This window comes from Neopsephotus bourkii, unplaced genomic scaffold (genome assembly GCF_033783945.1).
Source record: "Neopsephotus bourkii isolate Nb327-2 ecotype Australia unplaced genomic scaffold, CSIRO-AGI_Nbou_v1 NB_1765, whole genome shotgun sequence".
Lineage (NCBI taxonomy): Eukaryota > Metazoa > Chordata > Aves > Psittaciformes > Psittacidae > Neopsephotus > Neopsephotus bourkii.
Window position 1 is genome coordinate 9892926 of NW_026902239.1, and position 14717 is coordinate 9907642.

The window sequence follows — 14717 nt, forward strand, 5'->3', positions numbered from 1 at the left end:
GGATTAAACAACTACTACTTCTGGTAATTTTTAGGCTCTTCACTGTGAGCCTCACATTGGCAGTACTATTTCCAAGATCAAACAGACACTGAAAATGCAGCACATTTGCCCCTTACCTATGTTTTACAGTATAACTAGTATCATCATTGTTAATGACATTAACCTCTTTCAGTCAGTCAGTTTCACCACTCATAAAGGTGTAAATGCGCAAAGGAAAGGACCCAATACTTCAGAAAACGACAATTTGTTTAGTTCATGCAGTTTACAGTCCTGTAAAATTTTCTGCATCGTTATATTCTGATTGTTGCAGCAGGAAGCAATCATCATGGCAAGAAAGAGCTAACAGCTGGGGGAAAAATCCTTTTCTTATGACACAGTGATTTTAGAAACATCTTTACAAAACACAAAGCCACTGAAACCTAAAATGCAAGTTCAGACAGAGCACAAAACAATGATTTAGGAGATTAATGCTTTTGAAGATGAGATCAATTCATGCAATTTGTAACAGAAAATGTTTGCAAGTGTCCACTGTAATCTTTGTAATGTATCTGGGTTATATCTTTTGTACAGTTGGTATCTGCAAAAGCAAAATTTCTGCAGGCATCTCTAAAGGAGAATCACCTGAAAATGAGGCAAGTACCACCAGCTGATACAGCAAATGCCAAGTGACTATTTAGCAGTACCAGCTCATAGTAGACTCACACAGAAAAAATACTTCCCTCCCTTCTCCCATTTGTATCTAAATCTTTAGGACACTTAATCATTTCCTAAAAGCAGGGATGGAGAAAGCACTCTATTATTCTCTAACAGACTGCAAAGTATTGTCCATATTGACAATTGGTTTTGTATAGGCAGGCTGCAGAAGCAGCAAATCCTATTAACCTGTTCAAAGTCAAATGAAGACATTTTTATTACATGCAGTGGTGAAAGAAGACGATATCAAAGAAAGGTTAAATGGATGCATCAGCTATTAGTTTATGCACAGTTACAATCAGAAAAACCCCAAACCTTTCTATCACCTGTTTGTGCCCTTCAGGATATTAATTATATCCCCCAAGTCTAACTAACTGATCATTCAAATGCTATCTACTGTTCTGCCAATGCTAATTTTTGAGATAAAAAAAATCAATTTCATGCTAACAGGACTACTACAGAAAATGCTTATGTTATACTACGGTTTTACCAGTGCACTCTTCCTCTACCCCAAACATATGGCATTTTCTGTGTATAGACCACTCTGGAGATTTACTGTAATTATGTCATGATGTGCTTATTGTTATGGATTCGGCAGCCTTTCTGCATCTCTACCTGCTTTGTTCAAGAGCAGCTGCTAGCTTCAAGCTGTTGCCTGCTTCCAGTGGCAGAAGCTGAATGAAGGATTGCTTTCTAGGGAAGACATGTTTTGAAGCAGACATACTGACAATAAACCAGTTCACTAGGGAGGCATAACATTGACTGGATAAAGTCGAGTAATCATTCTATGATAATTTACTGAAACTGGGTGCAATTTGCGCTAAACTAAAAATTCCCTCTGCTGCTGATGTCGGACTTGGAGGCCTTTAACTGATAAAGTGTGGCATTTGCTTTTATGAAGTAGCTGATCTTTGGAGATTCATTAAACCTTATTTCTTCTTATGCATAAATGACTATTAATACTTACTCACTGAATGAGAGGAATAGCAAGAACAGGATTATCTGAAACGAGGCTCAACAGTCCTTCTCTTCCACCTACTCTCCCTGCTCGTCATCACTGAATACACTGAATTCAATTACTAACGAAAACCTTGTCAATCTCTTGGTAAAATGGTGAGTGCCAGATGAGATTGCCAGGCATCACCTTGATTGCTGTGCCTGGTTTTCATTGTGTATCACTTGCATCCAGTCAGTCTGCACTCCTCCCAGCTTTTGGTGGGAGTGAGGAGGACCAGAGGATCCAAATCCTTGTCAGTAGCCACTCCCCAGTAGAGCACTCACAGAAATCAGGGCTGTTTGTATGGCAGTTTACCTAAATTGGAAACACGGAATTCTGCCTCAGTTCCAGATCTATTTTTTCTAATATTTAGGAGAAAAGTATGTGGAAGGGGAAACTAATTAGGAAGAACAATAGGTGCAAATATGCATGAAATTTCTATGCTGTGCTCTTGTTACATCCCCCTCACTGCAAATGGCAGCTATTAATATTTTATTGACTTGAACCTCTGGGGTAGATTCCAGATGTCACTACTTGATCATGTCTACATATAAGAAAAAATAAATTCTGTCATGTCAATGTTAAATTCCCATCTACGGCAATGATCTTGACCAGAGAAAAACACTCCTGATTTTGCAGATGCTTTTTTGCTTCAGGTGAGGACTATGTTTGCAGGAAACTCAGACATCCCAAAATAAAATAAAGCAGAGGAAAATTCCCAACACTTCATTATTAATTTGTATGCATTAAGAAATAGCTATTTTCTTTACCATGTTCAGAACAGAATGGAGGTTAAGTTGGCAGAGCTCAAGGGTAGAGTTGAAAGAACGCTGCCTGCTCAGAAAAAAATCTGCTGCATTGCTTTTGAAAACATGAATCGCTTTGTGCCAATCAGTTTCAAGCAGTCAGGTACTGAAAAACTGATATCTCAATAGTGCTGCAGTTTAGGTGAATGGTGCTGCTCAGGAGCACATCTTGAAAGCCCCCAAACACATAAGTGGTGCTCTCCTCCTGTCCAGCCGGTGCTGAATATAGCGTCTATTAAAAAAGTGGTGAAATTGGCTGATGTTGTCTGAGAATATGTGCAAAGAGCAGATTACCTCTGATTTCAAGGGAGAGTCCTTTCCTTCAGTTGGATGGAACAATGATGTTTTTCACTAATGAATATTACCTGTCATTTAAAATCTGAACTTCAGGTAGAAGCTTCAGCAAATTTATGATAAAAAGTTATATCAGACTCTACTGTCCTTAGAATTGAAGCACTGCATAAGTCAGAGGGCAAAGAGTCCTTAGGACATGTCTACAGAGGGTCTTTCTATTGTTTTGCGTTATATAAGCACTAAGAAATTAGTTTTCATAGATAAGGCTATATTTTTATGTACTTAGTTCATCTTTTGCACAGGAAGCTGTGCTAACAGCACACAAAAAAGAAAAATGAAATATACTACAGAAAATACTATACAAGTTTCAACACAAATTTGAAAGCCTTACCTGAAAGACAGCTGCAGTACTGGCCTTTTCTGCATTTTTTTACCAATTTACTATGAGTTTTCAATATGAAGAGGGGTTGCTTTTTGTTTAATTACATGTTGCAATGGAATACTTAGAATTACAGAAGCTTGTGCTGTTTATTGTTATTGCTAATAGTATTCTTACATCTAAAGCATGTGTAATTAGGTTTCTCTACCATGCATATTCATTTATAGAGAAAGAAAATCAAATGGACCAAGATCTTTCTCCAGAATATCTTCAAAACATAAAAAATTTATAGAGGCTCACCAAACCTAGGTGAGAAGACACCAGTCCAAGGCATCTGACCTGCACATAGCTGGAAAGTGCTCACATGCAGCTCTTGAGCTATGACCCTGTTGTATAAATGGTAACAGGACTGTGTTAGTAACAGAACTGTGGAATAATTTAAATCCCAGCTGTGGGACGAAGCAAGTCAGCAAGCCAGCATCACTAGTCAGCACAGCACCACCAGCTTTACATAGCCCCAGGACAGCCATGAGGCACTGAACCTGGGGAATCATAATCTCATTGCTGTGTCGTGTTACTCTCTACCCTAGAGGGTGAGCTAGAATCAGAGCCCAGTGTGTGAAGGAGTACATGTGAGATGGTCAAAGAAATTCTCAGGGAACTTCCCTCAGGCCTCAAAGTAATGAGGTCAGCTCATGGTTATCACAATTCCAATTCCTCCCAAAATATCACATTCACTATTTGCTTTTGCTAGTGCAAGAGGATCTGTGAGAGGAAGAACTGCTTTTTCCAGTCTCAGCTCATGCTGAGGTGCTGTTGCCTTTCATTTCATCAGGGAAATAAACCTCTCAGAGACAGTCCTGTGTGCATTTGTCAGGTAACCTGTTTAAAGCCATATTCACTCCACTGAGTTGGAACAAACTTGTTTTCAGACAATTATCATATAAGTTAGCTTTATGTGAGCCCAGTTCATTAAGAAGAGAAGCTTTTAGGGAAACGAATGAGTACAATTCAACTGACAAAGCTCCCTGCTCATTAAAAAGCCGTTTATGCTTTCATGTGTACAATTCAGTTTTCTGCAAGGAGCAGTGAAGAAACGCAGTTAAGATTTGACAGAAGCAACAACAGATAACACATGTAGGCATAAATAAATCTCTTCTTACAGTAATCCTTCAAAACACTAATGACATATGCTCTAACATTATTGTCAAACAGAAAGCCAGCAATATACTGTGCTCTGAGGCAATGTCGAAGATGCCTGAATCTGATGTTGCTCCTCTGCTAACATGGCACGACAGTGTCATTAAATTAGCACTTTACAGTGATTCATATCCTCTTCCCATTGTGTTGATTTTGCCCAGTCCTGCAGTGAAAAACCAGTCTTTCTGAAGTACCAACCTATATCATTAAGAATCAATTTTCTTTCAAACATTGTGTTGCCCTAGAAAGGAACTTCACCTTAATTAAATAATGTTATTTTCCCTGTTAGGTTCAAGGAGTCAAAACTTGATTACAGGAGCTCTTGTCTCCTTTCTCACATATAAATATTCTCACCACTCTACTAGCACAGGAGGAGGCAGCCTATGTGCAAGGCATGTGCATGAGTGTATGTGTGTGAAAGAGCTGGAGGCTGCTGTCGAAAGGGAGGTGGGGAAACAAAATTAGCAAGGGTAAATCTCAGCAGAGGCTTTTACGTGCAAGATGTGATTCCTGCTCAGCTGAAGACCTTTGTGTTGGCTAGAACGGGAAGTGGCATCAGGCTTATTACTGCAAACAGATGTACTGTGTGTCGCTTTTGGTCAGCACAAAGGAACTGAGGACTGGAAAATTAAGAATTCAGTGTTATTTCAGTACTACACTTGAGGGTCAGATATTTTTCAAGAGCTTTGGCTTTGTGCATTAGCAGCAAGTAGATCTGATCTTTATTTATTTATATTTTTTTTTTCCCCAGCATATGACATTGGATGTATTGTGTACTTTGAGCACAGGAGTGGGATATGCTGGTTTATTAGCAGAACCCAAAGCCTACACTGACCAATGACACTTCTTAAAGATGAGTATTATCCATCTGAACGCAGTGAAGACCTTTATTACCATACAAATTCTTAGATTGATGCTTGCCCTGAGATTTTGTAGCTCTACCAAAGGGACCTGCCTATTTGTTTTTAGCATTTCAACCTGGACAAGCCAGGACCAACTTAGGTTTGCTTGATTCCACTCATGCGTATTTTGAGACTCACCGAAACACCCTTTTGCTGTTTGTCTCACTCCAATGACATCATTAGTTGGGCAGCTTTTATTTTTCAGGCATTCCTATGAATGTCTCCCTCATCTCCCCTGCCTTCACTCTTTTTCCTCTCCTCCTATCATGCATGCTGTCTTGCTGATACACCTACATATTTTACACCCGCTGCCAGCTTCTTCTAGTTCATCTCTGTCATTTGCTGCTGGGTCTGAAGGAACTGCTGGTCTTATTCTCTGCTCAGGTCTCATGAACACCTTTCCAATTTTTTTTTTTTTTTAATTTTAAAGAAGGAAATAGAAAAAAAATAGGTAGCATGCATTCTTTTCTTTTGCAGAATGCTTGTTTACCTTTCCTCCTTGAAATGCAGGAGTTTTACAAGCTATCTATTCCTGTAACCTCTGCTGAACTCCTGATTCCCTCCTGTTCTCCCAGGTAGTGAATCTCAGCTCCAGAGGATCATCCTGCCCCTATGTGTGCTGTGTTTTCTCCTTCCTCCTGACCAATGCCTCAGTCTAGCCTGCACCCATCTAGAAGGCTATAATAGAGATGATTTTCCACAGCTTGGTTTAGGCCTCCATTTCTTCTGTTTAGTTTCTTCCAGGGAAATTCAACTACTCCACCTGCAAGGTTCTCTGTGGCTTCTCCTGTCCTGTCAGTATGAGAGTGTACTGCTGATGAGCAACCATCTTGTTGTCAGCCAGTTAATAAATTTCAAATTTTCACACATTTTCCTTTTTTTGATGTCTTTTAGGGGAATTTTCCCCCAGATAATGTAGTTTACTGATAGTTATGTTTCATAGCTCTTTTTAGGGCTTTTTTATCATGCCTACAAAAAAGCTGACAATGGTCCAACAGGAGATGCAATGAAACTGCAAACTAGTATTCCCTCTCTGTTTCCCTGCCTTTCCTCTCTTTTCTGTCCTTATAGGTTCACTGGCTTATTTTGTACTTTGAAGGTTAGTTCTTTTGGACAAGAATTGCTGCTTTGTAGCTGCCTACTACTTTGCAGCAGTGCTTTGCTGTCCTCAGCACTGTGTGTGGCTTTTAAGTGGTATACTATCAGAAGCATATTTAAACATATGGGGGTCTAAAGCACATATACACATCCCACTAAAGAAATTTCTATGAAAGTACACTATTACTCACTGCTCCCACCTCTCTACAAGGGCATGAGATTATTTTGTCACCTGTGCAATGCTAGCATTCAGGATTTTAAGAAATTCTATTTTAGTTACTATTAATCTTTGAGACAACCAGGTAACATTAATGGTATTCCACTGTTCTAAGTGCTTAAATACACACACAGACCACTTTTCTGTAATATTTGATTACCTGACAATATTCAGAAGAATTATCCTGGCAACATCATTCTGAAATATTTAAGAACCATTGTTTGTACAGTACAGACAATAATGGGCACGAATTAAGCACCCTGCCAAAGGTTGTAATGCACGTCTGCAACAAGGCAGAGATTTTGAAGCTGGCATCCTAACTATATAGCTGTATTATTGCTTTTGATAACACAGTTATGCTTCATAATGTTTTAAATCAATCTCACAGCATCAGAACTTGAAGGCATGCCATAGACTTTGCAGAATCCCAAACAGTATACGTTTACTGTAACTAATATGGATGTATAATTACATATTATGAATTTTAAAGCATGAAATAATAATATTAATGATTTCATGAAGTGTATACTCAAGTATAAATACAGGAAGGAGCAAAAAGCATAGAGACTAATATACAGCACATAAAAGTCAGTGGACAGGATCACTATGAAAATGGTCAATGCTTTTACGTAACAGTTTACTTATGGTTTTGTTTATTTGGTATGTAAATTGCTATCAATAATGTAGATACAGTATATAAGAAATGCTTTTCCCCCACTCGTTTTACTGGAATAATATTACACAGTTCATCTGTTTGAGGGCTATATAACTAAAACCCAAATTGGCTAAGGTGATGCCTCACATTAGTCTTATTCCCATAACTCAGGCACTTAGTTCCACCAAAATCAATAGACTTTTGAGTGTGTAAGTAGCAAAAGACAAGGATAATAAATACTTTTAATCCTGTGTTGGCAAAGAGATACTTAATTTTGTCACACTTATCTTTAAGGCTGATCTTTTATTTGTGTATTTTCAGGGTTTTGACCTACAAATGGATTTCGATTTGTTGACTTCTGCAAGAACAGCCTTGTGGGTGTGGGTGCAGGTCATGCATAATCAAAGAGTAAAACATGGGAAGAAGAAAGAAATAGAAATTCTGTATGAAATACAATTACCATTATTATAATTTCCTTGTACCACACAAAGGCCTTATTGTACTGGGTGCACTCCACATTTAGGGCTTTTTGAGAGATCCAAGAGATCCCTATCTATGCAAATGGTACAGTGTCTTCTAAACTGAATGTGAAAAATTTAGGTATGTTTTCCTCTCTGCTTAGGAAGAGGCACAGAGAGATGAAATGACTTTCCCAAGGCATTGTGGCAGATCTGGAAACACTGTCCACTGACCTAAACTAAAACTCAGGACCTGAGCTAAAAAGATTTCCATCTTCTGTTGTAAGACAAGAGTTCAATAAAAAGTGCAAATGAAGAAAACTGTACAGAGGATCTGTAGCTAGAATCAGACATCAGTGGGGGTGGGTGGCTGTGAAACTGCAAGCTTGTGACTCATTTTTAGCTATGTGATCAAAAAGATAGGATGCATATACTATTCATACCTAGAGCCAACCAACACCTTAAGCCCTGACATTGCATGACAAGGTTAGCAGGGGTGTATAACCTGCACTGTGTCCCTCCCAGACATCAATCTTCTCATGGTGAAGTGGCATCTATACCTCCTATCTTTTGGGGGGGGGGGGGAACTTTCATTCATCCTCCACTTTGTAAATATTATGCAGAATACAACTGAGATTTCACAAACCAGTAGCAAATCAAATCTCCATTAGTACCACTGGCCTCATTCTTTACCTGGAACAATTCTCTCTGGAGATCAGTAATTCAAACGTACCTACCCTTGATAACCAATAGTTCAGAAAATGAAATAACTTTTCTGATGTAAGCAGCAAGAACCAATAACCATTAAGCACATGACACTTAAATGTATGGAGCATATGGGTGTCCAAGTCATGCCATCACCAGACCAGTTCATTTTGGTAATATGTAGGCATCAAGGACAGGCAGAGATGTGGGTCTTGCAGAGACCATTGGATGGCTCAGGTGCTCAAGGCATCATAGCTCTGTAAAGGGAACTTTTCTCAGAGAGAAGAGTTGAGCGGAGAGCTCCACTCAGTACATGAGCACAGGCTGAACTGAGGGTTATCTCTGTGCCCCAAACCAAGTGAATTATCTGTGGCTAATTCTTTCCCTATGTATTGTCACAGTATTCGATAAATTACTGTTGCTGTCAAAGTGCAATGAAGATAAGATCTCACCTTTACAGATACAGCTATAATATTCACCAAGAATTGGAGAGGGCAGGGAAGCAGGGAGTTGTGCCACAGAAATGCCTTCCCAACATGTTTTCTGAGACCCCAGGGTTTCACACAAAGCAGAACAAATCACACCCTTAGCAGTTCACACAGTTCCATACAGCTGTGTGCTGCAGGTGGTGCCCTAAAAATGTGTTTGTTTATTTTGCAGCACTGCAGGCTGCAAAGCTGCACTTAAAAATGAAATATGTTCCCCTCACTTGCATTCTCCATTCTTCACCCTGAACCTCTCTCTCTCTTTCTGACTTGCTGGAAGAAGATGGTAAGATGTAGAGATCTAGTGACAGCAATGAGGTTAATCTCAAAATAATGAAATGGAAGGTATCAGTATGGAGCACGCAGTGAAAACTGACAAGTATGGTGTGTGGCACTGAAACTTTAGTGGTGTACTAATTCTGGAGAAGAGGAGGCTCAGAAGAGGAGGGGACCTTATTGGTCTCTACAACTACCTGAGAGGAGGTTGTAGTGAGGTGGGGGTAGGTCTCCTCTCCCAAGTAACAAGTGATAATAGGACAAGAGGTAATGGCTTCACACTATGCTAGGGAAGGTTTAGACTGGATGTTAGGAAAAATTTCTTTACAGAGAGGGTGATCAGGCATTGGAACAGGCTTCCCAGGGAAGTGGTGGGATCACTGTCCTTGGTAGTGTTCAAAACCCATGTAGATGAGGCCCTCAGTGATACGGTTTAGTGGTGGCCTTGGCAGTCCTGAGGTAATGGTTGGACTTCATGATCTTAGAGGTCATCTCCAACCTAGTTGATTCTATGATTCAGAGAGGCAGGTATCACAGCAACTGAGTGAAAAATCAGTGGAAACTTCAAAATTTCCATAAACATGAAAAAATCAGATGTCAACTGAGTATGAAGTAATATGCAGACAGGCAAATGGCTGTAAGACAGACATAAATGTGCATTATATGATAATTTTTTTCTACCTATCACTGATACAAGGATTGATTTACGGATAGGGTTTAGAGGCTGTAGTCTTCCACCAGCATCACCCAGTGTGCTAAGTGCTCTGTGTTATGGGACAAAGGAGCAGTTGTGGCTGTGTTGCAGACCCTATTGTCACTGTGGGTTATTCTGGTCCTGTTTTGCATACATAAATGCTAAATACCCAAATTGGGACAATCCTTGTTTTATCAGAGCATTTTCTTGCACATATTAGTTCTCAAATAATTTTTGCCCATTTCAAAGATTTTCTAAACCAGTATCATTCAGCTGATGAAAGTATAGAGACTACCAAACTGAATTTTCTGTTACTTCTTCAGTGTGAGCTAAACTAGCAATTTATTCCAGTTATTTCTCTATCCTGAGCAAAATCCACTGCTAAGGAGAAGCTGTCAAAATATCTGTGCATTACCACATCTGTTTTAGCCTCTAAGGCCAGTATTATGCAATGAACACCACCACTCTGTACACTGGGGACTCTCCTGACCTTTGGGATCATCTAACCTTCCAGTACCTTTCATTTATACTTAGTTTAAGCAGTAGAAGAAATTAAAATTCTTCAAAATGTTACTCTTAAAACCCTAAAATCTTTGTTGACTTGCACAAAATTAGCAGCGGTATTTGTATAGTTCACAATCTTGTGCTGTTAGCTTCTAGGACACATTCCTTTGGAGAGATGAGGTCTCTCGGAGACTATGAGTATTCCGTACCTCCTTATCAGAGTGTCTGCAATCCTGAAACATTCCACGGCCCACCTTGAGACTTGCTTTTTAGAAAGTGTAAAATATGGGGGGTTTATAGCTTTTATCTTAGCTGTCATATTCTTTCCAGTAAGTAATCCACAGCAAACAATACATCTATGTGAAGCCTAAGCTTCTGTAGCTGGATTCCTTGTGAGCTTACTGGCAAGCTGTACAAAATGCACTCAGTATAATGTTTTCAAAGACCAATGTAAGTGGTCCTCAATGAAGCTGAATGTCTTTGTAACTTTTTATCACAGGCAGTAGAAAACATCCTTAAAAACATGCTGCAATGTTACCACTCATGAAAAAGCCAAGATCAACATCATCTTGATCATTGTCACGAACATACAGAAATACAAATAGAAAGCAAGTAACCATTTTGCAGGTTGCAATGTATAGTTTTACAGTTAAAGTGCAAGATCCACTTGAGTGTCCATAAAAGAAAATTAAAAGGGAAGTTTAATTTCTTTCCATTGACTGGGGATAAATCTGATCTAAAGCTTAGGTTTGTCAAAAGCTAGTTTACTGAAAACCTAGCAATATCTGCTCTTCTAAATTTGTGTTATATGCCTCTGCGCAGTACAAGGTAATTTCTCTGTTCTTCACCAGATTTACTATGATAGTGAATTTATGCTAGAATTTCTATTAGAAAAAGAGCGCCATGCCTACAACTGGAAATGTGAAAATGGTGTCAAGTTGCAAGCATGAGGTTTTTGAAACTGACTGACAGTTACACTGCGTAGCTCTTTACTTATGATAATCACCTTCGCAATAACATGAATGGAAATATAAATCCAGCTGTAGCCAGCTACAGTTAGTGAATTACCAGCAGTTTGTTATTCTGAACCATTCCCCTAGCTTGCAAAGAATGACCTTATCTAGAAACACAGCTCTGTACAGGCAGACACACAAAAAACGTTGTTGCATCAGGAACACAACTAAGCTTTGGCTATATATTCTTTGAGTTTCTTGTTCATCATTCATTACATTAAAAAAAAAAAAAAAAGGTAAAAAATAATAAGCTTGGATAGCTCCTTTGGAGGACTTGAGGATAGAAAGGCTCTGCAGACTGATCCATACAGGCTGGATTGATGGGCTGTAGCCAGTGGCAGGAGGTTCAACTAGGCAAAGTGCTGTGTCCTGCCCTTGGGCCACAACAACCCCATGCAATACTCCAGGCTTGGGGAAGAGTGTCTGGAAAACTGTTCAGCAGAAAAGGACCTGCGGATGTTGGTCAGCACCCGGCTGAACATGACCCAGCTTGTGTCCAGGCAGCCAAGAAGGCCAACAACATCCTGGTCTGTATCAGAAACAGTGCAGCCAGCAGGGCCAGGGCAGTGATCATCCCCCTTTACCTGGCTCTGGTGAGGCCGCACCTTGAATCCTGTGTTCATTTCTGGGCTGCTCACTGCAAGAAAGACATTGAGGTGCTGGAGCGGGTCCAGAAAAGGACATGAAGCTGGTGAGGGGTCTGGAGCATAAGTCTTATGTCTCCAAGGGCTGGAGAAAAGGATGCTCAGAGAGACCTGACTGCTCTCTACAACTATCTGAAAGGAGGTTGTAGCCAGGTGGGTGTTGGTCTCTTTTGCCCAGTAACAAGTGATAGGACAAGAGGAAATGGCTTCAAGTTGTGCCAGGGGAGGCTTTAGATTCGATAGTTGTAATAATTTCTAAGGATTATCAAGTACTGGAACAGATTGCCCAGGAGGTGGTGGAATCTCCATCCCTGGAGGCACTGCTTTAAATTTATACCTACAGTAATTCACTTATGTCATCTTTTCACGTAGGTCAGAGATAACACAAGGCAAAATTGGTTGAAAATGGTATCAATTTTCCCCCAAAAAGCTGTTTTCATTAATTATAATTTTTCTGAACGCAACAGTGGTTTCTTATCCTCCTAAAAAAATATGAAGATTTCCAATTTTGATTTTCATACAAGTACATTTTGTTTATTTGGAAAGAAACCTTTCCACTCTCCTCCAGTAAATTCAAATTGATCAGTTTTGGGTTGTGTGAACTGATCAGTGAATCTATTTCATCTTTTGAAACTTACTCCTTCATTTTGGCTTTTCTTTTTTTTATTCAATTTGGCTTTCACAGCAACACCTGTAACTTAAGTCACAACTGATATCCCATAGTGTAATTTGAATGTAACCTGCTATAAATGATTTTGGCATTGTCAATGGTCAAATGGAGGTCAGGAATAAAACTGTGTCATGTCAGCATTTCTAAGAGCAATAAACATCTATGTTGGAGCTTTTCACGTACCTGTGTCTTAAACTAGCTGCATTTCATAACAAAACTAACTTAGAGCCAGGGTTTGTGAATGAATGCCACAATACTTTGGCAATGATGCTCTGCAAGAAGAAATCTAGAAAACGTGGTGAAACTGAAGCTAAGTAAAGTAAGTAAACACTTACTGCAAGGAAGATCTGAAGAGAACTGTGAGCCACTTCTATGTACTGATATTCAAGAAGACAACCCGAGACAGTGATATATCGATGATCCTCTGGTGCCCAGTCTGGTGCTGGGGTTACTGAGGTCACGGTGCAGCCTGGCCCATTCTCCATCCACCAAGAGCGATGCATTGAGATATTAAAGGTCAGAATGAGATCTGTTTCCTGCAAAAGAACAAGTGAAGAATTAATGTACTGGGATGGTACTCAGGCATCAAGAGATTTCACAGGATGCATTAAGAAGCCAAAAGCAGTGATAAAACTGCACTGTCACATGAAAGTGGATCTTGCCTGCAGCAAGCACAAGTTGCTATACTTTGGCAGGTGGAATTGCTTTGGAGCAGAATAATCCTGCAAGCCAGCATCTAGGTCCCTTCCAACCCAAACCATTCTATGATTCTGTGATCTGTTCCCAGACATTATGATAGCCTAGACTGTATCGGTCATTTCTGTTACATTGCCCATTTTCATGAGGAAGCCATAAGGACTGATGGACTTGCACATTTACACAGCAACTGTCCTCTGCTCAGAACCCAGAAATATGGCCAATATTTTGGTGGCCTGATGAAACAAATTACACAAGAGTCCTCAGGATCCAAGACTTAGTAGACTTTGAGATGTATCTTTAAGGAGTTTTACCTCAGGGATGCTGTGAAGCAGACCTGTGGTAACTATACTGAAATACTGGAGAAGATGTAAAAGAAGTATTCTGTACATACGCTTAAAAGTGAAACCTCTTTGTAATGCCTCTTTCAGATTTCTAACTCCCTAGGAGTCTGTAAGGAAATAGCTAGTGAATACTGCCATGTCTAAAGACTGATTAGCTTGTTAAAAAGGAATGACAGAGGCCTGCACCCTTAAACTTCAGTGCAGCTAGTGCAGTGGAGTAACTAGTCAGGCTTGCTTTCCATTTAGACTGAATTCATAAATAGTTCATAAAGGATTACTAAATGATTAATATACATCATAAACAACACTACATGTATGACTTCCATAAATTATACTTGGTTGCACATTACTTGAGGGTATTTTACATAGTTATAAAAAAACTATGTACTCTGTGGATTCTGTAATAGCTTACGGAGTTTACCATCCCTTTATAAATAATTTGTAAGTTTAACCTCATTGTAAAGCGTGAGTATCTGGTCTGTGTGCACATGTGCTCAGTCATGCAAAAAAATTGCTTGTAAGTAATGTCTTTGCAAAGCCAAATTCTCCCCACACCTAACCTACATTTTTTTAGTCTGTTGATGACATTAATAATTAAGATTCTCATAAAGATTTTAGAATGTAATTATTTAATTAGGTTTACCATGGCAAAAGGAATAGCATATCATTCTGTAGCAGATACATTGCATACACATTTTCCTTCCTTCAAAAATTGTCTTTTTTTCAGTCCCACTTAGTTTCCTTTTTTGCTCTAACTCATGCAAAGGCAAGTCCATCCAGAGAGGTTTCGGATAATGTCATGCCTGACAGGTCAATTGATCTGTGGTTGCACTCAACATTAGTGTAGCTGAAAGTTTTTTCTTTAAGCTGCAGTTCTTCTTTAAAAGTGCAGAAACTGTACATTTAAAAAAAATAAATTCCTATCCTCTATAAACACACCCAGCTGTCAGATGGTTCAGGAAGGTTCATAAATATTTTTGTGATGAA

The 14717-nt window shown here is 39.3% G+C and overlaps 1 protein-coding gene across 4 annotated transcripts in view; it reads right to left on the reverse strand.

Annotated features, from left to right (window-relative positions):
* NKAIN2 (sodium/potassium transporting ATPase interacting 2) overlaps window positions 1-14717 on the reverse strand; it is a 551406-nt gene that overhangs the window by 69813 nt on the left and 466876 nt on the right. For all 4 annotated transcript variants that reach the window (XR_009729245.1, XR_009729244.1, XR_009729246.1 and 1 more), the window contains one exon: window positions 13026-13226. Coding sequence is in view for 1 of the 4 variants with exons in the window: in XM_061378426.1 (XP_061234410.1) it covers window positions 13026-13226 (201 nt within the window). In the remaining 3 variants the exon portion in view is untranslated. The remainder of the gene's footprint in view (window positions 1-13025; window positions 13227-14717) is intronic.